This window comes from Callithrix jacchus, chromosome 6 (assembly GCF_049354715.1).
Source record: "Callithrix jacchus isolate 240 chromosome 6, calJac240_pri, whole genome shotgun sequence".
Lineage (NCBI taxonomy): Eukaryota > Metazoa > Chordata > Mammalia > Primates > Cebidae > Callithrix > Callithrix jacchus.
Window position 1 is genome coordinate 63,148,085 of NC_133507.1, and position 27,965 is coordinate 63,176,049.

The 27,965-nt window shown below is 34.8% G+C and overlaps 1 protein-coding gene across 3 annotated transcripts in view; it reads left to right on the forward strand.

The window, feature by feature from the left end:
* SCN7A (sodium voltage-gated channel alpha subunit 7) overlaps positions 1–27,965 on the forward strand; it is a 97,691-nt gene that overhangs the window by 43,747 nt on the left and 25,979 nt on the right. For all 3 annotated transcript variants that reach the window (XM_054257579.2, XM_054257578.2, XM_078327457.1), the window contains 7 exons: positions 6,214–6,310; positions 8,571–8,809; positions 9,885–10,058; positions 13,316–13,672; positions 22,237–22,671; positions 26,102–26,207; positions 27,435–27,589. In XM_054257579.2, coding sequence (XP_054113554.2) covers positions 6,214–6,310; positions 8,571–8,809; positions 9,885–10,058; positions 13,316–13,672; positions 22,237–22,671; positions 26,102–26,207; positions 27,435–27,589 — 1,563 coding nt within the window. The remainder of the gene's footprint in view (positions 1–6,213; positions 6,311–8,570; positions 8,810–9,884; positions 10,059–13,315; positions 13,673–22,236; positions 22,672–26,101; positions 26,208–27,434; positions 27,590–27,965) is intronic.

Sequence of the window (27,965 nt, forward strand, 5' to 3'; positions counted from 1 at the left end):
ATATCAGATTGAATAAAGTCACATTTTAGAAATAAATTATCTCGTAACAATGTAATAACATTAATATTATGCAACATGCATTGTTTATTTACTATGTGCCAGACTTGATGCTAAATGTTTTACATACATTGTTACCTTTCTACTGCAACAAGCCTTTGAGGTATTGGAATTATCTCAGTATTTCATATAAGAAAATTTGAGAGGCCGGGCGCGGTGGCTCAAGCCTGTAATTCCAGCACTTTGGGAGGCCGAGGCGGGTGGATCATGAGGTTAAGAGATAGAGACCATCATGGTCAACATGGTGAAACCCCGTCTCTACTAAAAATACAAAAAATTAGCTGGGCATGATGGCGCATGCCTGTAATCCCAACTACTCAGGAGGCTGAGGGAGGAGAATTGCCTGAACCCAGGAGGCGGAGATTGTGGTGAGCTGAGATGGTGCCATTGCACTCCAGCCTGGGTAACAAGAGAGAAACTCCGTCTCAAAAAAAAAAGAAAGAAAGAAAAAGAAAATTTGAGGTTCAGTTTCCAAAGTGGGAAATGTAGAACTAGCCATAATATTAAACAAGATATTAAAAATGTTTAATAGCATTATCCTATAAAAATTTAATTCATTGGTTATAAAGTTAATAATCAGTTGCTAATTATAGAGAGCACAAGAAGGTATCGCTGTTCCAATAGAGAAACACCCAGCAACATAAAATTCTTGTCTTTGACTATATTTAGGGATAATTGAAATAATAATAAAAATGATGATAGCAGTCACATAAAATGTTTATTAAGCATCAACTATGCACCAGACATATGTTAAGTACCATGATGAATTCTCAAGTTTAATCCTCATTGAGGAGTTCCAGCTGCAGAGATTGACCTATACTCACTGAGGTCTGATTTCATAATGTTGAAGAAGAGAATCCATGATTTACCACTTTACTTCCTTGTTCTGGAGGTTCAGTGCTGAAACTGTATCATTCTATTGGTCACATGGTTTGCAGGTGAAACTTTCTTATGATTGTCAACTACTGGCAGCACCTCAGGAAGATAATTATACAAATATTAAAAAACATTTGCCACATTTAAAATGACAGTCATAATTCATCTCTGTAACTAGTTAAAATGTTGATTGACAACTGTACAAAGCACTGAAGATAAAGACTTTTAATAAATACAAATGTAATGTCTATCTTCATGAAGCTAATGGCCTAATGGATAGGCTATCAAATTATCATAAACACTAAATTGCATCTCAAGGACAATAAATTATGTGTTTTTTGCTGTTATGAAATAGGAAACACAAAATACCAGATACGATATATTCTTCTCAAAATCCGAGCTAACTCTAATAAGCATTTTCATCTGATTGCTTTTTTTTCTGGAGACTATGAGAGAGAGGAATACATTAAATTACATTGAAATAATATAATCTGACAAATCAAGAATGTGACTTTAAAGTAATTTATCTTTGAAAAATAAATTATGTTATGGAAAATTATGGAAAACATAAAATTACAAGATAATTGATAAAACTGCCAAGTGAATAAAATGTGTGGGCCTTGTTTATATTTTGATTAGACTAAATCAACTATAATGATGTTTTTGAACAATGAATTGGGTATTGGCTAGTATTAAGGAATTACTAATTTTGCTAATTGTGATCATGGTGTTGTGATTTATAGTTTTAATATTTTATCTGAAAAATGTGACGTCAATTTTTATCCCTGAAAATTTATTTAAAATAAATATTTCAGAAAATAAGTAGAGCAAAAAATAAATGATAAAGGAAGAATGGAATGTTAGTAATTGTTGAAGCTGGATTTTGACTACTTGGTGGTTCACTCTATTATTCTCTACTTTAATAAATAAAAGAAAATGGGCAAGTGGAACAAAGCTGAGAGACATGGGCCTTTTATAAAGGATTTTGAGGGCCTTTTATAAAGGATTCTCTGAGTCAGAAAAGGTTTCTATGAGAAACTGACACTTGAGCTGAGATGTGAAGAATGTGTCCAGGCTAAATACAGGGAGTGGGCAGGGTGAGTCAGAGAATTAAAAAGACCAGCATGGCTACAGGAGAGTAACTCTGAGTCCGAGATGAACTTGTCAGATATTCATAGGTAAATGCGAGAGATGTGACTAAGTCTTTCCTTTTTAGTGCCTTCCCTCCAAAAAATATTTAAACTAGTTTGAGGAAGAAGAGTCCTAGCCTCCTTTCCCAGTTTAATTTTTAATATTGGATTGTCAGAAGTTCAGGCATATGACCTTATTAGCTCTTAAATAGCCAATAGAGGAAGGGTGTTGAGTAACAATCCTCTCAATTTTCATTGTAAAATAGCTATATCCTTAGTATTTGGCCAATATGTGGACATTAATTTAACATTTATAAGAAGCTCGATCAAGGTAAATATATTACAAGACAGACACAAGGTTCATTAATTTTATATTCTAAAATATATCCATAGTTGAAGCCAAATTAGTAGAGAATTGAGCACTGACTACATCAGCAACGACATTGTTACCACCTACTTTATGCCCCATTCTCCACCCTGCAGAGTTATCTTTACTGAATTGCTTCTTAATGTAGTTTCATCAAATATTGTTCCTAACCGAAATAGCTCTATAAAGAGTAATTAATTCCTCTCCATTAAGGACATACTCAAGGATAATATTCACTATGCCACACAGTATCATCTTTATGAGATATACATATGGTAACTCACTGTCAGATCTTAATGACATAATAATTACTTCTAATCTCATGAAAATTTTGAATTGCGTAAATTTTAACTTACATTTTATATAATCTTACACTTCAGCTAAAAATAGTTTCTGGAATAAGAATAGTTTAAACAAAAACTCTAACCTTACATCCTGAACTTTTTTGAGACAGAGTCTCTCTCTGTCGCCAGGCTGGAGTGCAGTGGCATGTTCTTGGCTCACTGCAACCTCCACCTCCTGAGTTCAAACCATTCTCCTGCCTCAGACTCCCAAGTAGCTGGGATTACAGGTGTGCACCACCACACCTGGCTAATTTTGTATTTTTGTAGAGATGGAGTCTCACCATTTTGGCCATGATGGTTTCGATCTTGAGGATTCCAGCACTCGGGATCTCACAGTGCTGGAATTGCAGGTGTGAGCCACTGCACCAGCCTTTTTTATTTTATTTTTTAGACCCAGTCTCACTGTTTCCCAGTCTGGAGTGTGGTGGCATGATCTCCACTCTCTGCAACCTCCGCCCACTGGGTTCAAGTAATTCTCCTGCCTTAGCCTCCCTAGTAACTGGGATTACAGGCGTGTGCTACCACGTCTGGCTAATTTTTGGATTTTTAGTAGAGACAGGGTTTCACCATGTTGGCCAGGCTGATCTCAAACTCCTGACCTCAAGTGATCTGCCCGCCTTGGCCTCCCAAAGTTCTGGGATTACAGGCTGTGCCCATCCACATCCTGAACTTTTAGCTTACTGTTGTTGTTCTTTTTAATTTCTTTTTTTTGGTCAAGTTTTATTTTAGATTTGGGGGTACATGGGCAGGTTTGTTACATGGGCAAATTGCATGTCACTGAAGTTTGGTGTACGAGTGGTCCCGTCACCCAAGTAGTGAGCGTAGTGCCTGATAGATAGTCCTTCAACCCTCACCTGCCCCCTGCCTTTCCCCTCTAGTAGTCCCCAGTGGCTGGTATCTGTTTTTCCCATTGTACTGTCCGTGTGTACACAAAGTTTAGCTGCACTTGTAAGTGAGAATTTATGGTATTTGGTTTTCTGTTTCTGCATTAACTGGCTTAGGATAATGGCCTCCAGCTGCATCCATGTTCATCCAGCTGCAAAGGATATGATTTTGTTCTTTTTTATAGTGGCATAGTATTCCAGGGTACTACACTTTCTTTACTTAGTCTACTGTTTATGGGCATCTAGGTTGATTCCATGTCCTTGCTGTTGTGAATAGTGCTGTGATGAACATACAAGTGAATATGTCTTTTTGGTAGAATAATTTATATTCCTTTGGGTATATACTCAGGATTGGGCCGGCTGGGTCTAATGGTAACTCTGTTTTAAGTTATCTGAGAAATCTCCAAATTGCTTTCCACAGTGGCTGAAGTTACATTCCTACCAGCAGTGTACAAGCATTCCCATTTCTCCACAACTCACCAACATCTGTTATTATTATTTTTTATCTTTTTAGTAATAGCCCTTCTGATGGGTGTGAGATGATTTCTTATTCTGGTTTTGACTTTAATTTTTCTAGTGATTACTGAGGTTGAGCATTTTATCATATATTTGTTGACTGCAGTATGCCTTCTTTTGGGAAGTGTCTGTTCATGTCCTTTACCCACTGGAAGAAAAAAGAGGGACTGGAGCTCTGTAGACCTGCAGTCTGTTATTGGTCTGATGAACCCAGCATGCAGTATAATTGGCTTTATCCTCCTCTAGCTTTAGTATATGTGAATTTACAGGGGACTTGACTGACAGTGAGATAATACCATGATTTCCATGGTAACTATTATGTCACTTCAGATATACCACAGCAGAACTGGCCAACCAGAATGTCGGGTTGGGTTATTGGCAAGCCTCAACAATTAACTCCGTCAGTGCTGGGCAGTGGCAGACCCTATGTCAGTTAACTTTATTCAAGAGCAGTCTTTACCTATTTACCCCAAGTTAACAAATATAGAAACATTTTCATACTTTGCATGAGTCAAATGTAAAAACAGTTGGGGATCAGTATAGTGTAATATCATCCACCCATTGTCTGGTCCTTAAAATTTAAATTCAAATATGGTTTTACATCTGATCACTAGAAATATCTATGGCCATACTCCTCAAAGTTATGAATGCACAGAACTTGTAATATCTACTTCAAAGCCTAGGAGTTTTAAGTACCTTACCAATGCAAGATCAGTATAGCTGAAGATCTCTTAAAACCATTATTCAGCAGACATTATAAACAGAAAGAAGGAATTTCCTTACAGAATTATGTCTGTCCTACTCATTTAATATTATACATCATCTAAGATAACCCTTTTAAATACATTCCATTGCTTGTTATTCTTCAAGACTTATTTTATCACAATGCCAAATAATTTTTTATTTTATCAAGAGCATTTACAAAGTTATAAAGTTAAAATATCCTAATAAAATTTAAGATGTTAGGAAAATACTTTCTTATTACTTAGTAGTATGTTTCCTGATAAAATATTTTACAGTAATCCTAAACTATGTACTGAATTATTTGTCAAATATGGATCATATCACAATCTGGTCTTTAGTCTTTTTATATTTAGCCTCAAACCTCACTGTATAAAATTTTATTTAATTTTAAGAATTTGTAAATCAGTTTAATACTGCATAGAGTATAATGATTAGCAAGTGATAGAACCCAAAAATGCTTCTGGAATAGTATTAGTGGGAATGTAAATTAGCACAGCTACTATGGAGAGAGTATGGAGGCTCCTCAGAAAACTAGAAATAGAGCTACCATATGTTCCAGGGATCCCACTGCAGAGTGTGTACTCGAGAAAGAAAGGCAACATATTGAAGAAATATCTGCACTCCTGTGTTTACTGCAGTACTATTCACAACAGCCGAGGATAGATAAGGAAAATGTGGTATATACACAATGAAATAGTATTCAGCCATCAAAAAGAATAAAGCCTTGTCATTTGCAGCAACATGGATGAAACTTGAAGTTATGTGAAGTGAAATAAGCTAGGCATAGAAAGACCAACTTCATGTGTTTTCAGTCATACGTGGGAGCTAAAAACATGTATCTTACAGAAGTAAATAGTTTGTTGGTGGTTATCAGGGGCTGCAAAGAGTATGTATGAGAGGATATGAAGAGAGGTTAGCTAATGGGTACAAAAATATGGTTAAATAGGAGGAATAAAGTCTAGTATTCAATACTATGGTAGGGTGAGTCTAGTTAACAATTTATTATATAGTTAAGAGCTATAGGAGAAGAATTGGAATGTTATTGATATAAAGAAAAGATAAATGTTTCAGATAATATGTATTCCAATTAACCTGACTTGATCATTGTACATTGTGTGCATGTGTGAAAATACCACATACACCCCCCAGATAGGTACAATGATTATCTATCAACTTAATAAAAATGAAAGGCTCGTGGAGAATAACTGGCATTTTTAGCAAGGCTGTACACCTTCTTATAGTTTTGGACCTGCAAAGAGAGGAAGCAAATATTAAACCATGAAATTCCTTTTCAGGCCAAGGCCATACAAATAGAAATGAAGAAAAGGTCACCAGCATCCACGGACACATCGTTGGATGTGTTGGAAGATGCTACTCTCAGACATAAGGAAGGTAAAGTACTAAATAGTTAAACACTCACTATGGAATGTACTACTCGTAAAATTCACTTTTAAAGAAATTCAGCAATTTCTTCAGAATCTTAGATGGTAATAACAAAAATTTAAGGAATATTTGAGCATATTAGGATAAACCATGCATAAAAATTTCAGAATCATGGTGTTTTAAACATCGGAAAAAGTGATCGAAGAGCACCAAGTAATTTTCTTTAACATTAAAAACATATTGAAGTATTAACTTCTGACTAAATATAAAGATTGTGGTATATAACATTAATATCTCAAGGTTCTTTCTAGACTTATCTCTATATTTTTATATGTAGCCAAAAATTATCATGTACAATATCAAAAGGCATTAATTCATAAAGCATGTAAATCAAGACATTGTAAGTCACAATGTTCTCATATTTTTTTCTTGAGAGATGCCCCTATATTTTTCTTCTAATATGCAATTTGCTTTATTTTCTTTCGTCTAACTTAACCAAACATGAACACAATAGAGGAAATTTACTTCATTCACCTTTTTTTTTTCACCCACAGTTTATTTTTTATTTAATTAGACTTTAAGTTCTGGGATACATGAGCAGAATGTGCAGGTTTCCTACATACGTATACATGTACCATGGTGATCTGCTGCACTTATCAACCCATCATCCAGGTCTTAAGCCCCACATGCATTACTCCCTTGTCCCAGTCCTCTCCCTCCCCCTTCCTCCCATGCCTTGACAGGACCCAGGTGTCTGATGCTCCTCTCCCTGCTTCCAGATGTTCTCATTGTTCAATTCCCACCCATGAGTAAGAATATGTGATGTTTGGTTTCCTGTTCCTGTTTTAGTTTGTTGAGAATGATGGTTCCAGCTTCATCCATGTTCCTGCAAAGGACATGAATTCATTCTATTTTTTTATGGCTGCATAGTAATCCATGGTGCATATGAACCACATTTTCTTTATCCAGTCTATCGTTGATGGGCATTTGGGTCGATTCCAAGTCTTTGCTATTGTGAACAGTGCTGCAGTGAACATATGTGTGCATGTATCTTTATGGTAGAGTGATTCATAATCCCTTGGCTATATACCTAGTAATGAGATTGCTGAGTCAAATGGTATTCCTGCTTCTAGATCCTTGAGGAATCACCACACTGTCTTCCAAATTGCTTGAACTAATTTACATTCCCACCAACAGTGTGAAAGCATCCTGTTTCTCCACATTCTTGCCAGCATCTGTTGTTTCCTGACATTTTAATGATCGCCATTAAAAAGATCATTTTCTTACCTTGTGAGATGGTATCTCTATGTGGTTTTGATCTGCATTTCTCTAATGACCAGTGATGATGAGCATTTTTTCATATGTCTGTTGGCAGCATAAATGTCTTCTTTTGAGAAGTGTCTGTTCATATCCTTCTTCCACTTTTTGATGGGGTTGTTTTTTTCTTGTAAATTTGTTTAAGTTCCTTGTATACAGATTCTTGACATTAGACCTTTGCCAGATGGATAGATTGCAAGAATATTCTCCCATTCTGTTGGTTGCCTATTCACTCTGATGATAGTTTCTTTTGCTGCGCAGAAGCTCTTTAGTTTAATTAGATCCCATTTGTCAATTTTGGATTTGGTTACAATTGCTTTTGGTGTTTTAGTCATGAAACATTTGCCCATGCCTATATCCTGAATGATATTGCCTAGGTTTTCTTCTAGGGATTTTATGGTTTTAGGTTTCACATTTAAGTCAAATTCCATCTTGAGTTAATTTTTGTATAAGGTGTATGGAAGGGATCCAGTTTCACTTTTCTGCCTATGGCTAGCCAGTTTTCCAAGCACCATTTATTAAATAGGGAATCCTTTCCCCATTGCTTGTTTTTGTTGAATCCAGCAGCACATCCAAAAGCTTATTCACCAGGATCAAGTCAGTTTCATCCCAGGAATGCAAGGCTGTGGTGAGTTGTCTTGCGCTGAGATGATTAATGACATGGACACACATGTGGAATGGGTAAAGGAGCCAAAAGTTTAACAGACAAAAAAGAAGAATGAGAGAGAGAAAGCTTCCTCATGCTGAGAAAGCAGGTTGCCCAAGAGAGAGTTTCTCTTTATTCAGGTTTTTATTAGGGTAGAATATTTCTGTTTTTGAATTCCTTATCAGAATTCTAGCTTCAAATCTCCCTTTGCATGCTAAAGTTGCCTCTGCTTGCCAAAGCGCTGGGATTACTGGCATGAGCCACTGCACCTGGCTGGAATATTTAACTTCTATTCTTTCTTTTCAGAACTTGAAAAATCCAAGAAGATATGCCCATTATGTTGGTATAAGTTTGCTGAAACATTCTTGATCTGGAATTGTTCTCCCTGTTGGTTAAAATTGAAAGAATTTGTCCATAGGATTATAACAGCACCATTCACTGATCTTTTCCTTTTCATATGCATAATTTTAAACGTAAGCTTTTTGGCCTTGGAGCATTATCCAATGAGTGAACAAACTAGCAATCTTCTCAGCACTGGAAACCTGGTAAGACTCTCATTGCATATTATTTTCACTTGTAGTTTCATATTTATCATTGAACTTTTCTTTGTTCATCATTATTCCCGTTATTTTATTCTGTAACTCCAATATGTTGCAATATGCATAATTATTGAATGACTCATTATGTTTATGTTTTATCTCTCCAACCCCTACTTTGTAAATATTATCATTAAATAGTTTTACAGCTAGAATTTAAAATTTTCCAATTTTAATTTGAGGTTCCTAGCCACCTGCTTAGCAGTTGCATTACATGGAAATTATTTATTGCCACTTCCTTCCCAAGTATACAGTCTCTTGGTACCATTAGCTCATAGATCAGAATAGGGAAGAGGTGAAATAACAAGCACCTCTCACCTGAATTCTTAATTCTGATTAAAATGACAGTTGACCCTGTCTGTTCTAACCATGTATCTTTGCCCAGGATTAGAAATTATCATTTTAGCATGGTATTTTTGAAATTCACCTGTCCTTTTTCACATACAATGCAAAAGAGAAAACGTATTTCTGTGAGTTTCAGAATAAGTCATATTCAAGCAAATGTATATTGTTTAGATGTCTTTGCTTTCACTGTTTTTGTTGTTTAGTTGCTTGGTACTAATACAAACAGCCAAATGGCTACCAGTTTCAAATTATATACTTATTTGAACCAAAAGAGTAATTTAGTGATTTCCGCCAGTACAGTAGGACAATTTCCATAGGTTTACACTAGGTTTTTTCAGAGGTTGAAAAATCAAATATTGCATCATATACTCCATATCTTGAAAATAACTATTCAAAATGGAAAGATCTTCACTCTCAAATATTCTTTTGCTTTCCTCAAGGATGAAGTTTATTAAAATAATAAAAGATTCTGTATATAGTATTTGATGTTAGATTGTTAAATAAAATATATGAGTCTGTTCTTATAATGCAGACTCCATAACTAACCAGATCTTGACAGAGGAGCTGTGAAGAACGTGACAGTGACAAGTAAATAGTGTGTGTTACAGATTTTGTGTGTGAAGGTGCTGATACAGCTATTGGAGTCATATTCTCACCCATGTGTTTGGTTTTAATTTAGGTTTTCATTGGAATTTTCACAGCAGAAATGATTTTAAAAATAATTGCAATGCATCCATATGGGTATTTCCAAGTAGGTTGGAACATTTTTGATAGCATAATAGTCTTCCTTGGTTTAGCAGAACTTTTTTTAGCGTATATTGAAGGACTGGCTGTTTTTCAATCATTCAGGATGGTAAGTAGAATTCAATACCTAATTCTTATTTGATCAAAGTTTATCTCAGTTTCTGTAGACATAAAATGAGGCAACAGTAATACCTATCTCGTTGAGACATTGGAAGTATTAAATGAATTAATTCATATATAGAGTCTGTTGCCAAGGAAAGAGTAAGCAGTCTCCAATGCTGTTATTTGACCATAGCATTAAAGAAAATAATGCTATATATGCAGCAAATTTGAGATTCAGTTTTAGGAAGCAAGGTCAGGATAACTGAGGACATTTTGAAAAGCAGGAAAAGGAGGAGTTTCCAAAGTAGAATGCTAATATGTCACCAAAAGCTGAAATAAGGTGAGTATTTTTAAATGTCAGATATCAAGGAAGACCAGTCAGGCCAGCAGAACGTTATTATGATAATTATTAGGTCAATAGTAGGGTATGTCTATAGGATAGGGTAGTGGTGAGACTCAGAAAATTAAACAAAGGAATAATATTATTAGAATAATGTTTATTTAAATGGTAAGATTTAGATAAGTTTACATTATCACATTCTGGCTACAAGTTGAAGGAATGTAGAAGGAATTAAGAACAGTTAAGTCCATTTGATCTTATTCTGATGGTTACTTCCTAGAGGGCAGCACATTCAGAATCCTGTCTTTTTTTTTTTTCACTTTACATGTGCAGATCTTGAAGGATTGTTACATAGGTATACACATGCCATGGTGGTTTGCTGTCTCCATCCCCCATCACCTACATTATGTATTTCTCCTAATGTTATCCCTCTCCAAACTCTCACCTCCTGCTATCCCTCCCCTAAAACCTCACCCCCAAAGAGACGCTGGTGTGTGATGTTCCCCTCCCTGTGTCTATGTGTTCTCATTGTTCAACACCCACTTATGAGGAAGAACATGTTGTGTTTGGTTTTCTGTTCTTGTGTCAGTTTGCTGAGAATGATGGTTTCCAGATTCATCTATGTCCCTGCAAAGGACATGAGCTCATCCTTTTTTATGTCTACATAGTATTCCATAGCGCATTTGTGCCACATTTTCTTTATCCAGGCTATCGTTGGTGGACATCTGGGTTGGGCATTGTAAACATTGCCACAATGAACATATGTGTGTGTGTGTCTTTATGATAGAATGATTTATAATTCTTTGGGTACATACCCAGCAATAGGATTGCTAGGTCCAATGGTATTTCTGTTTCTAGATCCTTGAGGAATTTCCACACGTCTTCTATAATGTTCCACAGTGGTTGAACTAACTTACACTCCCATCAACAGTGTAAAAGTATTCCTATTTCTTCACATCCTCTCCAGCATCTATTTTCTCCAGATTTTTTGATGATTGTCATTCTAACTGGCATGAGATGGTATCTCAATGTGGTTTTGATTTGAATTTCTCTAATGACCAGTGATGATGAACAATTTTTCATGTTTGTTGGCTGCATAAATGTCTTCTTTTGAAAAGTGTCTGTTTATATTCTTCACCCACTTTTTGAATGGGTTGTTTTTTTCTTGTATATTTGTTTTAGTTCTTTGTAGGTTCTGGATATTAGCCCTTTGTCTGATGGGTAGCTTGCACACATATTTTCCCATTCTGTTGGTTGCCAGTTCACTCTAATGATTGTTTCTTTTGCTGTGCAGAAGCTCTTAAGTTTAATTATATCCCATTTATTTATGTTGGCTTTTGTTGCCATTGCTTTTTGTGTTTTAGCCATGAAGTTCTTGCCTGTGTCTATGTCCTGATGGTATTGCCTAGGTTTTCTTCTAGGGTTTTTATGGTGTTAGGTTTTATGTTTAAATCTCTAATCCGTCAGGAGTTAATTTTTGTATCAGGTATAAGGAAGGGGTCCAGTTTCAGCTTTTTGCACATGGCTAGCCAGTTTTTCCAACATTATTTATTAAACAGGAAATCCTTTGTTTTTGTCAGGTTTGTCAAAGATCAGATGGTTGTAGGCATGTGGCATTACTTCTGAGGCCTCTGTTCATCTCCATTGGTCTATGTCTCTGCTTTGGTACCAGTACCATGCTGTTTTGATTACTGTAGCCTTTTAGTATAGTTTGAAATCAGATAGTGTGATGCCTCCAGTTTTGTTATTTTTGCTTTTGATTGCCTTGGCTATTTGGGCTCTTTTTTTGTTCCATATGAAGTTTAAGGTAGTTTTTTCCAGTTCTGTGAAGAAGGTCCTGTCTAAATCCTCACTCATAACCTTTTTTAATGAATAAGAGAAATATATACAGGATATTGGCACCAAATTTATGGATGAAATAACAATGGCAAATGCAAAAATATGTGCTAAAAGATAGTATCAAAATATCTTAAAGGCTAGTAATGGACTGAATATAAGATGATTAAATTTTTCAGGGATAAATATAAGGTCTTACTTTTGAGTCCAGAAAGATAATTGTGCACTAGAAAAAGTCAGTAAGCGAGGCCAGAAATTGGGAACCAGCCTTGGCAGCATAGTGAGACTCCTTTTCTAAAAGAATTTAACAAAAAATAGTCATAGTGGTAGTTCATGTCTGTAGTCCTAGCTACTCAGGAGGCTAAGGCAGGAGGATCACTTGAGCCCAGGGGTTGGAGGTTGCAATGGACCATGATAGTGCTACTGCACTTCCATCTGGGTGTCAGAGAAAGACTCTGTCAAACAAACAAACAACAATTGAAAAGAAAGTGTCAGGAAAGTGTAGCTTATATAAATTTACCATCATATAGTGGCCAAAAGTATTAAAGCAATCTTGTTTTGTATAAACAGAAATTTAAAAATATCTAGTGAAAGGAAAAGGACTATTCAAACTAAACCTAGAATGTTGTATTTGGTCTTTGATACATTATTTTAAAAAGGAAATACACGATAGGCCCTCCACTGGAATCCTTTGGATACTGAAAGACTTTCAATATCATTTTTATGTCAACACATGGGAAAAAAATGTGGGAAAATATTCAATATGTTGTGAAAAGCAAAAACAAATATCTTATCCTAACAGATATTAAAATATAAAGCAAGAGGAATTGTAAAAGTATAATGTTTAATGGGAATTGATGAATACATCAGTAGAAGAGGACATGTATAGATTGAGTATACAAAATTATAGAATATATGGAAGATGTATTAAGAACTGTACATAAAATGAATGTTCAGTAGCTGTTATTAATAATGCTTAAATTTTTAAAGGCTATATATGTCTATGTGTATAACGCTGTACATTGTAATAAATACTGATCAGGTTTTGTCATTTGTTTCTTGTTCTTGCTTTCACATTGTTCTGTTAGTTGAGAATTTTCAAGTTGGGGAAGTATTGGCCAACGTTCCAGATTTTAATGTGGTCTCTTAGTAACTCATGGGTGGCCCTGAAAGACTTGGTCCTGTTGTTGTTCACGTTCATCTTCTTTTCTGCTGCATTCGGCATGAGGCTGTTTGGTCAGAATTATGAAAAATTTGTCTGTCACATAGACAGAGACTGTCAACTCCCACGCTGGCACATGCATGACTTTTTCCACTCCTTCCTGAATGTGTTCCGAATTATCTGTGGAGAGTGGATAGAGACCTTGTGGGACTGTATGCAGGTCGCAGGCCAATCCTGGTGTATTTCTTTTTACCTGATGGTCATTTTAATTGGAAATTTACTGGTAAGTAGTCAATTCTTTTATATTTTCCTTGAAAACTGGTATAAGGTAGTTTGGTGTTTTCATAATGTGCATGGATGGGATCTAATGATCTGTAACTGTGGTAATCCAATAGAGTAACCATTACCTACATGTATGAATAGTCCCATTTGAAATGTGTTGTAAATATTAAATATGCACAGATTTGCTGTCTTACACATAAAATGATGTAAACTATTTCATTAATGATTTTAATGGAATGCATTTTTAAATGATAATACAGTAGTCCCTCCTTATCCTCAGTTGTTCTATATGTGGTTTTAGTTGCCTGTGGTTAACATGGTCTGAAAATATCCAGTGGAAAATCCCAGAAATAAACAACTCATAAGTTTTAATTTGAATGCCATTCTGGGTAGTGTAATGGAATCTGTCCTGTCCTAGGCATGAAACATCCATTTGTCTAGCATATTCATGCTGTATATGCTACCTATTGTTCATTTAGTAACTCTCTGGGCTATATTTAGTTAAATATATTTAGTTAAATACAAATATGTTTATATTTATTGCATACTAATTGTATGTTGTATTTAACTAAATATATTTGTTAAATATATTAGTAAAATTAATTTTACCTGTTTTGTTTTCATGCTTTCTTAAAATTACATATGTGATTACATCATATTTCCATTGAACAGCATTAGCTTAAACTTTGTTATTCAATGTAATATTGGCATCATGTGGGAAGTGGTTAGAAATGCAGACTCTCAGACCCCAATCCAAGACCTATGCAAGCATACTCTACATTGTAACAAATTCCCAGTGATTTGTGTGCCGATTAAATTTCAAGAAGCACTTAAATATAACAATGCTGTCAGTCTTTACCTGGCATTGGAATTACCTGGGGAATTAATAAAAATATGCTGATGCCTAGAACCATTCTTAGAGATTCTAATTTTATTTGTATATGGACATGACCTGGTCATCAGGATTTTCAGTTGATTAAATTCTGTAGTCAAGATTGAAAATCACTAGTCTATAAAAATGTTATGCATTAACTAAGAGAGAAAGCTTTTATTTTTAATTTTTCTAATAACTGAAGTGGTTTTAATGAATTAAATAAGTAGCTTTCACTGCATCTATGGAAAAGACAGGGCTTATAAAAGAAAATGGTTCTTACAGGAATACAAGACTTAGTATTAGCTTTTTATTCATATGTCATAAAGATCAAGTACATTTCCCAAAAGACTGAAAAAAATCACAGGTTAGACTCAATTTTACTTGTGCCCATCCACATTGCTTGTGTTTCACCTTGGGAAGAACCTTGTCATACACTTAACACATTGGCATCGTATTTAATTGTTAGTGTACTTCTCTATCTTCTTTATTAAACTGTAAGCACCATGAGGGAAAGGACCATAACTCTCCTCTTTATTATAAAACCTGGAACAGGGCCCAACATGTAAAAAATACTTCATTATCTGCTGCCCTTTGTAGTTATAGTAGTACACTTTTAACTCCCATGATATAAAACACCACTCTAACTGGCTGAAACAAAAAATGATCATATATATCAGTATATATAACTCATAACTCAAAATATCAAAAATATTTGCTTCAGTTTTGGTGTGGCACATATGATCAAATGGGATCATTACAGAGAGGTATTTGTAGATTTCAGTTCTGTCTTTCTCTGTGCTTCTTGCTAGCTAATATTCTCTGTTTATCAAGATGGCTGCTGCAGTCTAAAGCCTCATATCTTTGTATTATATTGAGTCTAATAGAGGAAAGTATTTCTTTTCTAGAAGCCACAGACAATTTTTCCTATTGTCTCAATACCCAAATCACATGCCCATTAGTAACTAATCGCCATTATCCAGAATTTGGTATGCATTTATTATATTTAAAATGTTCATAGCTATCTCTTACAGCTGCAGATGGAATCAGGTCAGACCCAAATCATGTGACTAATAAGGGAAGAAAGGTAATTTCCCAAATAAATTTGTATTCCTGTCTCCAAAAGGAAGAGTTATGGCTGTTGAGGGAAGCAACAACAACACACACATATGCGTACATACCGAAGGCAAAGAAGCAGAAATACTGTGGCATTATATTATATGCATACATAATATAAATGTATATATTATATAACATAGAAATATATAACATATATAATTGCCTGAACATTACTGCTTCTTTGATTTTGAACTCCAATCTATTTCTATTTATTTGTTTGTTCCTACTAAACAGAAACTTAATCAATGTGCAGAGGGATTCCAGGATAAATGGAGTTACATGAACCTCTATTTCCAATTGAGTGACATCATATTTCTTGATTCACTAAATCCTTCCAGCTTAATTTTCCTCAGCAGTCATCCAACTGTGAGACATTTGATAATGGCAGTAGAATAAGTAGAAGGGGAAAAAATGTACGGAGAGAATCTTTAAAATTGTGTTGATCTGTTTTAACCTCCATACTTCTAATGTGGATTGGTATAAAAGGAAGGTATTTCACATTTTTAAAAAATTAATTTTGTCTTACTCTTCTAAGACAATTCAGCAGTGATTTTTAACCTTAAGCAGAAATCTTACAAAAAGTTATTATATGTCAAAGGAAATGAAGTGGCTTTTACATAGTTCTATGTCTTGTTGAATTGTAGAAAAAAGCAGAGTTCAGAATCAAGGAAACAGAGGTTCAGTTTCAGTTCTACCACTATATTAATCCATTCTCATGCTGCTAAAAACACATACCTGATACTGGGTAATTAAGAAAAGAGGTTTAATTGACTCACAGTTCCTTAGGGCTGAGGAGACCTTAGGAAACTTACAATCATGGCAGAAGGGGAAGGAGGCATCCCCTTCTTCACACGGTGGCAGCAAGGAGAAGTCCAGAGTAAAGCAGAGGAAAGCCCCTTATAAAACCATCAGGTACCCTGAGAACTCACTCACTATCATGAGAATAGCATGGAGGTAACCACCATGATTCAATTACTTCCCACCAAGTCCCTCCCATAACATTTGAGGATTATGGAAACTACAATTCAAGATGAGATTTGGGTGGAGACATAGCCAAACAATTTTATTCCATCCCTGATCCCTCCCAAATCTCATATCCTCACATTTCAAAACATGATAATCTCTTTTCAGAAGTCCCCCAAAGTCTTCATTCATCCCAGCATTAACTCAAAAGTCCAAGTCCAAAGTCTCACCTGAGATAAGGCAAGACCCTTCCACCTATAAGCCTGTAAAATCAAAAGCAAGTTCATTACTTACTAGATACAATGTGGGTAAGGCATTGGATAAATATACCCATTCCAAATGGGAGAGATTGGCCAAAACATGCCCCATGCAAGTCAGAAATCCAATAGAGCATTCATTAAACCTTAAAGTTCCAAAATGATCTCCTTTGACTCTAAGTCTCAAATCCAGGGCATGCTGATGCAAGAGTAGGCTCCCATGGCGTTGGACAGTTTCACCCCTCTGGTTTTGTAGGGTTCAGCATCAATCCCTGCTGCCTTCACAGACCAGTGTTAAGTGCCTGCAGCTTTTCCAGGAGCAGTCCAAGCTGTGAGTGGATCTACCATTATTGGAGGACAGTGGCCCTCTTCTCACAGCTCCACTAGGCAGTACCCCAGTGGGGACTCTGTGTGGTGGCTCCAACCTTACATTTCTTTTTCACATCACCATAGCAGAGGTTCTCCATGAGGGCTTTGCCCCTGTAGCAAACATCTGCCTAGACACCCTGGCATTTCCATACATCCTCTTAATCTAGGTGGAGATTGCCAAACCTCGATTCTTGACTTCCTTGCATCTGCAGGCTCAGCACCCACATGGAAGTTGCCAAGGCTTGGAGCTTGCACTCTCTGAAGTGATGACCTAAGCTATACCTTGGCCCCTTTTGACCACAGCTGAAATAGTTAGGACACTGGGTACCAGGTCCCTATGCTACACATAGCAGGGAGGTCCTGGGCCCGGATTACAAGACCATTTTTTCTTTCTAGGCCTATGCCTAGGTCTCTGACATGCCCTGGAAACATTTTCCTTGTTGCCTTGGTGATTAACATTTGGCTCCTCATTACTTGTGCAAATTTCTGCAGCCAGCTTGAATTTCTCCCCAGAAAATTGGTTCTTCTTTCTACTGCATCATTATGCTGCAAATTTTACAAACTTTTATGCTCTGCTTCTTGAACACTTTGCCGCTTGGAAATTTCTGATACCAAGAATCATCATCTCTCTCAAGTTCAAAGTTCCACAGATCTCTAGAGAAGGTGCAAAAACCCACCAATCTCTTTGCTAAATCACAGCAAGAATCACTTTTGCTCCAGTTCTCAACAAGTTCCTCATCTCCATCTGAGACCGCCTTAGCGTGGACTTTATTGTCCATGTTAAGACCATTCAACAAGTCTCTAAGAAGTTCCTGACTTTCCCACATCTTGCTATCCTCTTCTGAGCCCTCCAAATTGTTGCAACATCTGCATGTTACTCAGTTCCAAAATCGCCTCCACATTTTTGGGTATCTTTACAGCAGTGCCCTACTCTCTGCATTACCACTTTACTGTATTAGTTGATTTTCATGCTGCTAAGATATACAAGGCTGGATAATTTACAAAGGAAAGAGATTTAATTGACTCACAGTTCCACAGAGCTTGAGAAGCCTCAGATAACTTACAATCATGGTGGAAAAGAAAGCAGGCATGTCTTTCTCATTATGGCAGCAAGGAGAAGTGCAGAGTGAAGGTGGAGAAAGACCCTTATAAAACCATCAGATCTCATGAGAATTCACTATCATGAGAAGAGCATGGAGGTAACATCTCCATGATTCAGTTATCTCCCACCAGGTCCCTCCCACAACAGGTGGGAATTACGAGAACTGCAACTCAATATGAGATTTGGGTGGAAACACAGACAAACAATTTCAATCACTGAATAAATAAGTGACTTTGTGCATATTACACAGCCTCTTTAAACCTGCCTGTACCTAGTGGAGAAATGAACATAACAATACTTGTCTTATAGGCTTATTGTAACTTAAATGTAATCATGTAGCCCCCTATAAGTAATTCATAAATGTTTGTTTTCATTTCTTTAAACTCCAGAAAAATTTAACCCCTATATTTCCATCAGATTTTTGTTAGTTATTTAATATTATTAACAAGGTTATTTAGGCAAATTTTAAAGACACGATGTCATTCCAGGTGTTTTACCTGTAATTCAGGTAATTGTCATCAAGTGAAATATAGTATCTGACTCTGGTACATAAACCAAACATTGAGGGATAAAAACATGAAAATAAAAGAAAAAGAAAACAATATAAAATTCAGTTGCCTTTTCAAAATAAAAAATTTAATCACAGATACATGTTATTCCATGTATATATTTGTATGATCCCAAATTAAATATGTGTTAAGATATAATTCAAGCAATTAAAAAAAATTTTTTTTGAGATGGAGTTTCGCTCTTGTTACCCAGGCTGGAGTGCAATGGTGCTATCTTGGCTCACCGCAACCTCCACCTCCTGGGTTCAGGCAATTCTCCTGCCTCAGCCTCCTGAGTAGCTGGGATTACAGGCACGCGCCACCATGCCCAGCTAATTTTTTGTATTTTTAGTAGAGATGAGATTTCACTATGTTGACCAGGATGGTCTCGATCTCTTGACCTCGTGATCCACCCGCCTCAGCCTCCCAAAGTGCTGGGATTACAGGCTTGAGTCACCGCATCTGGCGAAATTTAAAATTAAATATCCTCAATACATGTTGAATTCCTTAATACATGTTTATTTGTTGATTATAATTCAGAAAGTAGTTATTTAAATTTTGAACTTTCTCTTTTATGCTGCTTGATTTTGCTATGAGTTGCTCAATTCACACTCAATATGTGGATATCTTTGAGGTGCAAAAAAAATTCAGGGAAATTTAAAAAAATATTTTGTTTTATTCACGTTATTTCATCTTTTCTCTCAACACAAAAAATATATGTTTTTAAATCTGGTTACATATTCTGTGACTAGAATAAAGTTACTCTGAGTTTATATAATACAAATCTCTGCATTTTCTACTCTCTTTTTTGTTAATGCTCAAATTAGAAGTAGTAATCAATTCTCTGCAACTCGGGCCACTTACACAGCCTGTCTTTCCTTTTAAATACTTAAAGAGAGTAGGCTATTTTTAATTCAGAACATATCTGAACAAAGCTGTAGAAATTTTTAGTGTTATAAAATTATTTTCTTATACTACAGTTTCAGAGCACTTTTCACTTTTAAGATTAACTTCACTTTTAGGTTTTTAACATTTTCACCACATATATATGTATATATGTGTGTCTATATATATATATATATATATGAATGTATGTGTATATATTTTTGTGCATGTGTGTCTAGGATATAAGAAATCCTTGATGTAATTTTCTAAAATATGTAATTAGTATAGCATAAACTTTTTCTTGTTCAAATCCTAGCACAAAATCTGTTTTTATTCATTTTATAATTAATTTTTAAAATAAATATGTATTACTTATTTTGTGCCTAGCAGTGTGCTGGTTGTCTAACAGTAAACATGGTTTTTGTTTTTATGAAGCTATAGTCACGATACACACTAACACCCTTCCCTTATTTTACACTGTGCGAAATACTTAGACAAACAATGGAAGAAAAGGAAACATCCAACTATCTTGAATTACATCTGGTCTTACCCTCTTGTATCACGAAGCTGTGGTCTTTTGAGAATGATAGAGTTGCTAATAGTGTGGCTCCTATGGGGACCATGGAGCTCCTACATAGATTATCTATAAGTAAACCTCATTGCCAAAGAGACTCTTGTAGGAGAAGAGTTGTACTGATTTCTGAAGCTATTAGCATTTGATCATTGTCTTTTCTTTTTTTTATTTTCATCTTCTGAGAATCTTTCATTGTGGATTATAGAAAATATCCATCAGGTTTTCAGATGCTCTCATCCAAAAACATTTCCCATATTGATATATCTTGTAACCTAGAGTTCATTGCTATACCAAAACTATGGATAAGATTATCTATTCGATGACTTTGTTCACTGCAAAAATACTTTGGTTTTTCTATACAAGTCCTATTTGAGGTTTCTCTATTCCTTAAAAGAAGGAAGAGATAGGTAGAGAGAAGTAAATGTAACCCATTACAATTAAACATTATTTGGTAGGAAGTTCTAATCATTCCAGGTGTGTATGTCCATGAGCAAGACAGTAATTATCAGAGTGTTTGAGAAACTCAGCTGTTTACACTGATCTACAATTTTGAAAGAAGTTTCAAAATATGAGTCTTTGGAGATACATACTTATCTTATATATAGATAAATTATACAGTTATCCAAAATTATGATGTATGCCCTACAATTACAAACAAATTTAATATCTGATTCTCTAGAAAGTGATCAGTCCTTGATCATATTTCTAAATGATAGTAAAAGTCAAAATATTCACTTTTTTTGAGTTCAAGATAATTACAAGTAATAGGAATGATTCTTCCATCACTAGTCTGTTTCTTGTTTGACCAAATTTACTACAACAGATAATCAATGAACCTTCCTAACAACCGTGTTTGCATCTCACAAGAGCCATTAGATGTGGTATTGAGGACCATGGAGATCTCTTTCCCTGTCTAATTCTTCCTAGGTTTAAGAATTATTACATGGTTTCTTGAGACAGGACTGAAGTGAAGTGAGCTTCCTGGAGTAAAAATTTATATACTCACCTTGGGTGAGATAGCTTGACTCTGAGAAAATATGCTTTGGAATAAAGCAGACGTGGAGATTATCTAATCTATGTAACCTTTGATCCTGTGATATTTGACATCTGTAAACCTTGCCTTTTTCACCTGTAAAAGAGAAACAAATCATATTGCATAGGATGTCATGAGCTTAAAATTATTGCTACACAAATCCTTAGCACAGCACCTAACCCATTGTGTAGATGGATAACTGAATAGTATTATAGTTCAGATCCTTCATTTCAAATCTCAGGTCAGGCTTTTGTGGTCAAATTTATTTTTTAAGTTAACATGTAAAATCATATGTATTTATTATGTATAACATAATGTTTTGAAGTAGACATACACTGTGGAATGGCTAAATATAGCTAGTTATCAAATGCATTACTTCACATGGTTATTATTTTTTTGTGGTGAGAATGCTTAACCCATTTATTCCAGAAGTTGCCATTTTTTTGTGTGAAAAATCAGACCTTGGCAATGACCTTAAACAGTAGGACATAAATAACTTCCACAAGCTTAGGGTTCCAATAATGAAATACTAGGCATAAATGGGTTACTATCCACGCTCTAGTAGTAGAGAGCATAATGGCGGTTACCAGAAACTGGGTTGGTTAGGGGAAAGTAGAGATTGAGGTGCTGTTGGTTAAAGGACATATTATTACAATTAAATAGGAAGAATAAGTTCAAAAGATGCATTGTACAGCATGGTGACTACAGTTATTAATTATATTCTTGAGAAATGCTAAGAGAGGAGATAGTAAATGTTCTCTGGTCAGTTTTGTAAACAAACTTCTTATTGCTTAAAATGAAACAAAATGAGATAAATTTAGCCTCACCTTACTTCCTTATTTAGGTACTTTACCTGTTTCTGGCATTGGTGAGCTTATTTAGTTCATGCAAAGATGTAACAGCTGAAGAGAATGATGAAGCAAAAAATCTCCGGCTTGCTATGGCAAAGATTAAAAAAGAAATAAACTATGCTTTTCTTAAAATACTATGCAAAAAACAAAATATCCCAGAGGAGACAATGGACCGTGTAAATGAGGTATATGTTAAAGAGGATATTTCTGACCATACCCTTTCTGAATTGAGCAATACCCAAGATTTTCTCAAGGATAAGGAGAAAAGCAGTGGCACAGAGAAAAACATGACTGAAAATGAGAGCCAATCGCTTATCCCCAGTCCTAGTGTCTCAGAAACTGTACCAATTGCTTCAGGAGAATCTGATATAGAAAATCTGGATAATAAGGAGATTCAGAGTAAGTCTGGTGATGGAGGCAGCAAAGAGGTAAGATGTTTAAGTATCCTTATTGATTAGTGGTGATTTATTGTATTGTTGATAAGTAGGTAAATCAGTGCTTAAGTTCCACAGTCAGATTACCCAGTCAATCCTAGCTCCATCACTCTTAGCTTATGATTTTATGCTTTTGATCAAATTACTTAAACTTTCTAAGTTTCAGTTTTCTTATGTTTAAATGAGGCTAAAATGGTATTTACTCCATAGTGGGGATAATAGTACATAGAACAATGCCTAGTAAAGATTAAGCACTTAGGAAACATTAGATCATATAATGTGAAATTCTATAAATTAATAACCAGGCAGTTTGGGGGTACTGAAAAGTATATGGAGGAAACCAAAGTTTTAAAAATCAAGGTGTGTGATTTAAGGAATCACTAAATTTCCATGGACTTTATCATCTTTAAAATGGGAGATTAAATTAGAAGAGTGCTACAATTCTTTCTTGCTTGCTAAAATTCTAAGATTCGAGTTGGATCATTTCTGCACATATTTCAACATTGTAGTTAAGTTGGATTAAAAGAATTTTAACAACCACTAGTTTGAATTGTGAACAGTTGGTAGCTTTATAATGCACTGGCTTCATAAAAATGTCAGAGTCACATTCAAAGAAAGGTAGATACTATTGTTCACTTAGCTTCTAAAATATACACCCTGCTGGAAACAGTTTTATTGTCTCCATTTGCAAGCAGCATTGTGTTTTAGTAGGAGGTGTAGTTTCATAGAAAGCTACACCTACAGAGATCACATCTGCACAAGGGCTTTTTACTTTGGACCACACTAGGGAATCATTTCAGATCACTTAAGGGCACTGGAGGATCAGGGAATGTTTCTTCAGGTTCCCATAATCTCTGGCACCATCATGTTTCCCAGACCTCTTCTGTTTTGGCAGATGCTCTCTGCAAGAACTTCACAAATTGATTGTCTAATAGGAGTTCAGTTTCAGTTATTCAAAGTCCTTCCATCACCTACTAAAGCCATATTTATTTTAGTTAGAGAAATATTTTCAATTCATATGCCCAATAGTCTAAAATTCATTTATTTTTTAAATTAATACCATTACTATAAAACAGGCAGAAATTCTTACTCAGCACACTTCTCAACATTGATTAAAGATTTTGATTACCATCAATTTCTGGGTAAAATTGCTATTTACCACAACACATCATGTTGGAGTGGCCCTGTAACCTTCTTGCTAGTCTCCTTAGAAATTCTGGAGAATGAAAATACATAGGAAAGCTGTAACTTAAAATAACTGTAAATATTGAAATTACAGTTGTTATTTATGCTGCATAGTTTTTTGGTCTTGTTGATTGATTACTCACAAAAATTTATTCATTTATTTATGTATTTATTTATATATTTAGTTAGGTTCTTTCTAGATGATGTAGCCCATGACTGCTTAGGATGCTGATATACCCACAGCCAAAAACAAAACACAAAAAACATTATAAATGATCTGACAATTTAGACATACACTCTCTTGTTTCTTTGGTATTTGTACTTCCAGCCTATTTTTATTTAAAAAAATGTCTGTAGTGTATATCATAAAAATAACATCAAAATTCACATTGTATTTTATAACTTGTATTTTTTTGTGATGCAGAAGTACAGCATAGTCACTTTCTCATGCCATTAAATTGGCATGAGATTTATTTTTAAAATTAGAATAATACCATCTCACAGGAATTTTGGGAAAAATCACATCAATTGGGTTATGTACAAAGCTTTTTACAACTCTTTAAAAATATAAACGTAGGATGTATAATTTTAGAGTGCCAAATATTACATTTAAATTACTTAATGCCTAGTCTCAAATAAAAATATTGCTATAGATTTTATTTCATTAGAAATAAAATAATAAATCAATTAAGACTCAAATTATAAATCATTTATTTTGATAGAAGATTATTTAATGGCATGAGAAAGTGACCACAATGTACTTCTGCTTTACAAAAAAATACAAGTTACAAGAATATATAAAACTAATGAAAATCTGTTTAAGAGTAATATTCTGCTGGATACTTTCTTTATCTTTAATTGAGCACTATAATGATTTACCGACAATTGGCCATGTAGGGACTAAAGCATAAAAAGCTTTCTAATTATATTTCCTTGACACTCACTGTGTATAAGTCCAAGAGGTAGGAGAAAATATTGATAATTTCTTTTTTTTTTTTTGGCACTCTACTTTTTTTTCTTAATTTTTTTAAGAAAAAAGATTAATATTTTTCTCTTAATTTTTAAGAAATAAGATTCATTTCTTCCAAATGTTAAAATACACTTGCCTTAATTTTTGTTTTAATTAGAAAATATTACTTACATGCTATTAACTTTAGAATTTTAGTGATTTTTTTTTTGAGACGGAGTTTCGCTCTTGTTACCCAGGCTGGAGTGCAATGGTGCAATCTCAGCTCACCGCAACCTCTGCCTCCTGGGATCAGGCAATTCTCCTGCCTCAGCCTCCTGAGTAGCTGGGATTACAGGCACGCGCCACCATGCCCAGCTAAGTTTTTCTATTTTTAGTAGAGACGGGGTTTCACCATGTTGACCAGGATGGTCTCGATCTCTTCACCTCGTGATCCACCCGCCTCAGCCTCCCAAAGTGCTGGGATTACAGGCGTGAGCCACCGCGCCTGGCCAATTTTAGTGATTTTAAAGAATGATCTATGGCATACTTATTTTCAAATAAGGTAAAACAAAGCATTGTGAGAAAATAACTTTTAAAAAAGCAAAGAATACCATTTGCACTATTACGTGTGTAAAGCAATGACCACCTTATTCTACCCAGCCTTGAATTTCAGTCAAAAGCAGAGTGAGAAGGAAAGTCAATCTCTGCATCTGGGCACTTTTAGTATGACTGTGCCCCTTTCCAAGGCCTGTCCTTGTCCCTATTCCTTGTGACTTACCCTCATTTTACTATATGATAAATTCACGTCAGTCCCATCCTATAATAACATACATAAGACTATCTGGACTGAATTTACAATGAAACCTAAGTGCACTATTATCTACCTATCTTTAGTATCAAGGGATGATTTGTTTTGATTCTTCTTATCTAATTGAAATAGTATATATGAGATGCTTGTGACTTACTTCAAGAAAACTTTGGACCCCAAATCTTTTTGTGAATTGGAGACAGCCTACACATCTTTAACGAAGAAAGTGTTATTAACTAAATATTAGTTTTAATCTAAAATGTTATTTTAGCTTAAATTAAGTATCATACAATATTTTTTAAACTTCAGTTTGTACCAATTTGTATTTTAATATCAGTCATGAAATTGGCCTAAAGTCTTTTAAACCTAATAATATTATTTCTGTACAATTTTTTTCTTACTTCTGAAAGTGAAATAAACTGTAGCCACAGTGGATAAATGAAACTTTACTCACACTTTTCTGGTGGGACTTTACTTTTTAGAAAATAAAGCAATCTAGCTCATCTGAATGCAGTACAGTTGATATTGCTATCTCTGAAGAAGAAGAAATGGTCTATGGACATGAAAGTTCAAAGCATCCTAAAAATGGTAAGAAAAGTTTGTTAATCTTGCTGGGAAACTAATTTGAATTATAAGTTGTCAAAACGTATATGTTCCATATTCAGTGTGTCAGTCAATGGACTGAAGCCTTATATGTTTCTTAATCATGTTAAATATGTAAATGGCACCGTTACAATTTGTTTTCCTCTGAAAGTTATAGGCTGTCTTTTATATAACTAACTTAAATATTGGCCCCATTTCATTAGATCTAAGAATACCTCATTTGACTCCAATATATATAGGTATATGTGTGCATGTGTGTGTGTATACACACACACATTTCAGTGCTGCTTTAACTATACTGATTTTCTGTTTTACTTCTAAATCATCCTTTATTCTAAAGCACACAGTGGTATAGCTACCAATATAAAATCAAATATGAACATTATGTATTTTTACTCAATATTACTTACAGCAGAAAAATGTGTTTTGGAATCATTATTATCAATAATATTTCATTGCCACAGTGCTACTCATAGTATAATTTAACAGGAGCCAAAATTCTAAAATAAAATGTTTTGGTTTTAAACTCCACCTACCTCCATTTATTTGTTTTATCAACTGTATATCAACCTCTTCTCTAGCCTCAGGTTTCCATTTTGCTAACCCTTTTGGCTAGAGTGTAGAGTGCAGCCCTATACACATGTACTCTACCCACAAGGTACCCCACAGTCCAGGTTACTTCCGTAATAGTCTCAATCAAAATTGCCATTTCCATGCCACCTAAGAACTAGAATCAAAGCAATTAATTTAATTTAATTAATTTTATGCCTCTTAACATCTCATAAGTATTTGTGTTTTTAAACGGGAATCTATGTTACATCATGTGAGTCTTCAAAAAGTAAATTTTTAGGCATTATATCAAAATGTTACATTCAGAAGAAGTGGGATATTTATGCATATTTTTTTGTAGTATTAGTGAATATCTACTCTCAGACTGTTTCCCAGAGTGACGGGATGTTCAAGTCATTTCTGCTTTTCACAATGCCTTTCCCCTCCTTACCACCAAACTGACAAGTCCAGTTTTCCTTTTTCTGCTCAGTGATTACAGTGGTCACTACACCATGGGTAAAAATTAAATGTTTATAAATCAGAGACTACCTAGATTAGAATTTGTAAATAAATAATTGCTATGCCACATAATAGAAAGTTTCAGGTGTTTACTTTTTCATGAGTTTTCTAGATTGTGGTTCTTACCAATTCCATTCTTGACAGGTTATGGACACTCATCTTCACTTGGTCAAATCAGTGGAGCATCCAAGAAAGGAAAAATCTGTCGGAACATCAGGAAAACCTGCTGCAAGATTGTAGAGAACAATTGGTTTAAGTGTTTTATTGGCCTTGTTACTCTGCTCAGTACCAGCACTCTGGTAAGTGAGCAGCCAGGGTGTTTGATCCTTTGCTGGGGACAAATGTGGTATAGTTCTGTTAATTCAGAATGTCAACACCAGGGTTACATTTCCAAAAATACTTAGTATAGCACCAAAAAATGCCAAATTTCAAATTCTGTGATTTTAGTTTTAAAACTGAAATATTATACTTTGTTACAAAGTTTACATGTGCATCATTCAATATTAAATTTAATATTGCTTTTTAGTATATTATTTTGCAATAATTGAATTTCAAAATATGTGAGTGACAGTGGGAAAATAGAATGGATACTTAATTCTTCTGATTTTAATGAAGTTTCATGTATGAAACGTTTTAATAATTTGCACAGCCAAAACTACTATATTATGCTTCTAC